This window comes from Suricata suricatta, chromosome X (assembly GCF_006229205.1).
Source record: "Suricata suricatta isolate VVHF042 chromosome X, meerkat_22Aug2017_6uvM2_HiC, whole genome shotgun sequence".
NCBI lineage: Eukaryota > Metazoa > Chordata > Mammalia > Carnivora > Herpestidae > Suricata > Suricata suricatta.
Genome location: NC_043717.1, coordinates 109,918,700 through 109,921,605, shown reverse-complemented (window position 1 = coordinate 109,921,605; position 2,906 = coordinate 109,918,700). Strand labels below are relative to the sequence as shown.

Sequence of the window (2,906 nt, the reverse complement as noted above, 5' to 3'; positions counted from 1 at the left end):
CCCGGGCGCGCGCCGCCGCCGCTCACCTTCGCCCTGGGCCGCCGCCTCCATGGCCTCCAGCCTCTGCAGGTCTCGCAGCCGCTCCTCCAGCAGCCGCTTCTGCAGTTTCCGCTTGCGCCGCATCTTCTTCCTCTTGTTTTTCGACAGCTTACCGGTCTGCCAGCAGAGCCGGGGTCACCCCGGGGTTGCCGTCGCCCAGCCCCTGCCCGCCCATGCCTCTTCCTGTGGCCTGCGTGCCTCCTGGGGGACGAGGCCTCTGGGCCCTAGAGCCACCGTGGACGTAAACGCGTGCCACCCCGCTCCGGCCCACCTCTTGGCACCAGCTTCGCTGCCCGAAGCTCGAGTTTTGGGGGGAGCTGATGGGCCTTCATCTAGCTGGGAGCCCGCCTCCCTTGGGGGGCACCTTGGGCCCCTCCTGGCTCTGGACGCGGTGTCCTTCCACTGAGGCAGTAGCAAGCCGAGCGACCACCAAGGACACGTGACCCACCTTGTGTGTCACTCTCATGCCCAGGGAGGGCAGGGATGTGAGGGGGTGGGACCAGAGAGGCCAAGGAGGGAGGGAGCTCTGGGGAGATGAGGCCCAGGAAAAGAGGGGCCCCACCAACTTACCAAGACCTCCTGGGGGGCGGTGCTGACTGGGGGGGCAGGGCATTGGGGGAAAGAAAGGAACAAAGAATCAGACACGGGCTGAGGCCCACAGGCCCCACCCTGGGCCCATGCAGGCTCCTGGTGGTACCTGTGGAGCGGGATGGGGGCGGTGCCCCTGACTGCTGCCACTCGGTGGCCTCGGTGGCCAGGCGCCTGATGTAGGCGTCACCCACACACAGCAGGATGTTCTCAGGCTTGATGTCTGTGTGGATGATCTTGCACTTGGTGTGGAGGTAGTCCAGGCCATGCAGCACCTGGGGAGAGGCACTCCGGAACTTTACCAGCCCTGCCCAGGCCGCCCCGCCACACTCTTAGAGCACGTGATGCTCACCTGTCTCACGATGCTCTTGACGCAGGGCACGGGCAGACCCTGGTAGTTGGACTTGATGATCCACTTGAGGAGCTGGTGGCCCAGGACCTCCAGCACCATGCATACATCTGGGGCTGGGAGTGAAGGGTGGCCAGCAGGCCCACAGCAGGGGCGGGGGGGGGGGGGCTGGTCCCACCCACCACAGCTGGGGTTGGGAAGCAACCGGGTCTGGTGGTGCAGAGTCCCCAGCTTCCTGGTGTCATTAGAGTGTCCCTGTCACTCTCGGGTGTGCCGCTGGGGATGTACCCTCTGCGCTCACCCCAGGGAGTGGGCACTTGAGGAGCAGACACAGAGGCCTCTCGGGCCAGCCCCAGTCCCAGGCCCAAGCATGCCCAAGGGCCTCTGGAGCAGCTCGCCAGTGGGAGGCACTGCCACACAGGCGGCCCCTGCCATTAGGGGGTAACTGGGCAATGCCCGTGAATAACCGATGTCAGCCTGGTCATCCACTCACCCCCACATAAAGACAACCCCCACAGCGGTGGAGCTATTTTGTAGACTAGAGTTACTAGAAGTGATAAGCCCCCATTGTGCAGATCAGTAAACTGAGGCCCTGGTAGCTGGGATGGCGGGAGCCAGCTCTGCTGCCACCACACTGCTCTGCTCATCCTACAAAGGATACGGACTCCATTAACCCCTGAGATTCTGAAGTCATCAATGAGCTGGACAATAGTCTCTCTTTTGGGGTCACTGGGGTCACTGTCTCGGACCTGGAGCAAACGGACCACGAATGGCTCCAACCTGTCCCCCGCCAGCTGCTCCCTTCTGCGCCCCCCGTGCCCCTCCGGCCTCCTCGCCGGCTCCCTGGCCTGCTCCGCGGGCCCTCCCAGGCCGAGCCAGCTGGAGCCTGCCCCTCTGGGAACTCCGCCCTGCCCCTGAGCCGGGAGAGCCGAGGGTGGCGCCTCACACATTTCAGGAGCTTGATCTCATCCACGGCGGTCTCCGTGTAATGCCCCGCGCTCTTCACCACTTTCAGGGCCACGAAGCGCTTGCGCCTGCAACACCAAGCCCTGCGTCGGCTGCCGGCCCAGCCAGACCCGTGCGGGCACCGTGGTGGCTCCAACCAAGCCCAGGGGTAGGCTCCCAGCTGGCACTGGGCCCTGGGGGGTGGGCGGAGGGGGCACTTACTGGATATCCCAGCAGAGCCAGACGGTGGAGAAGTGGCCCCAGCCCAGCTTGCGCACCACGTGGTACCGCCCATTGAACAGGTCGCCGATCTTCACGGGGTAGTAGCCGCCTGGGGAAGGAGCCCATAGAGCATGATGGGCAGTGGTGCCTCTCTGGGGGTATGGGGGGCCCAGGACAACCCGGCCCCCTGGCCCACGTGGGCCGGCCTCGGTACCCTCCTCCTCCCCAGCTGTCCTGTGTCCCACGGCGGCCACCTGGCCGCCTGTGCCCAAGGCCAGGCCTCACCCTTGCAGTAGTCCTTGGGGTCCTCCTGCTCCTCATCATCGGAGCCCAGCAGCCCCGGCAGCATCCGCGGGGCCGGTGCGACGGGGGCGAGTTCGGAGCCCGAGGACTCGGGCCCGCAGGAGGCCTGCGAGCTGCAGGTTAGGGGGGGCAGGCCGTGAGCACTTGAGGCCCGGGTTGGGGGTGGAGGGGCTCGGGCGCCCAGGCTGAGCCCTACCTGCTGCTGCTGCCGCCGCCGCTGTCCCCGCCACCGCCACTGGCGCTGGCGCTCATCCCGGCCGCGCGGCCCCGCAGCTTCCGCGCCCCGGGCGGCTGCTCCTGTGGGGCCCGGCTGCGGCCCGCGCATTTATAGCCTCGGCCGCTGATCTCACCCGCCTTTATAAATAGCCTCCCAGCTGCTCGGCTGCGGGCAAGGTATGCGTGGGAGGAGGCGGCAGCCGGGAAAGCCTGGCCCCCAGGACCAGCGGCCACCCCCCCCCCC

The 2,906-nt window shown here is 67.0% G+C and overlaps 1 protein-coding gene across 2 annotated transcripts in view; it reads right to left on the bottom strand.

The window, feature by feature from the left end:
- Nucleotides 1-2,729, bottom strand: part of SRPK3 (SRSF protein kinase 3) — a 4,645-nt gene extending 1,916 nt beyond the window's left edge. For both annotated transcript variants that reach the window (XM_029931065.1, XM_029931066.1), the window contains exons 1-9: nt 2,643-2,729; nt 2,429-2,559; nt 2,144-2,252; nt 1,923-2,010; nt 1,638-1,725; nt 980-1,086; nt 737-902; nt 610-635; nt 27-156 (exon numbers count right to left, since the gene is read on the bottom strand). In XM_029931065.1, coding sequence (XP_029786925.1) covers nt 27-156; nt 610-635; nt 737-902; nt 980-1,086; nt 1,638-1,725; nt 1,923-2,010; nt 2,144-2,252; nt 2,429-2,559; nt 2,643-2,698 — 901 coding nt within the window. In that variant the 5' untranslated portion in view covers nt 2,699-2,729. The remainder of the gene's footprint in view (nt 1-26; nt 157-609; nt 636-736; nt 903-979; nt 1,087-1,637; nt 1,726-1,922; nt 2,011-2,143; nt 2,253-2,428; nt 2,560-2,642) is intronic.
- Nucleotides 2,730-2,906: the final 177 nt, after the last annotated feature.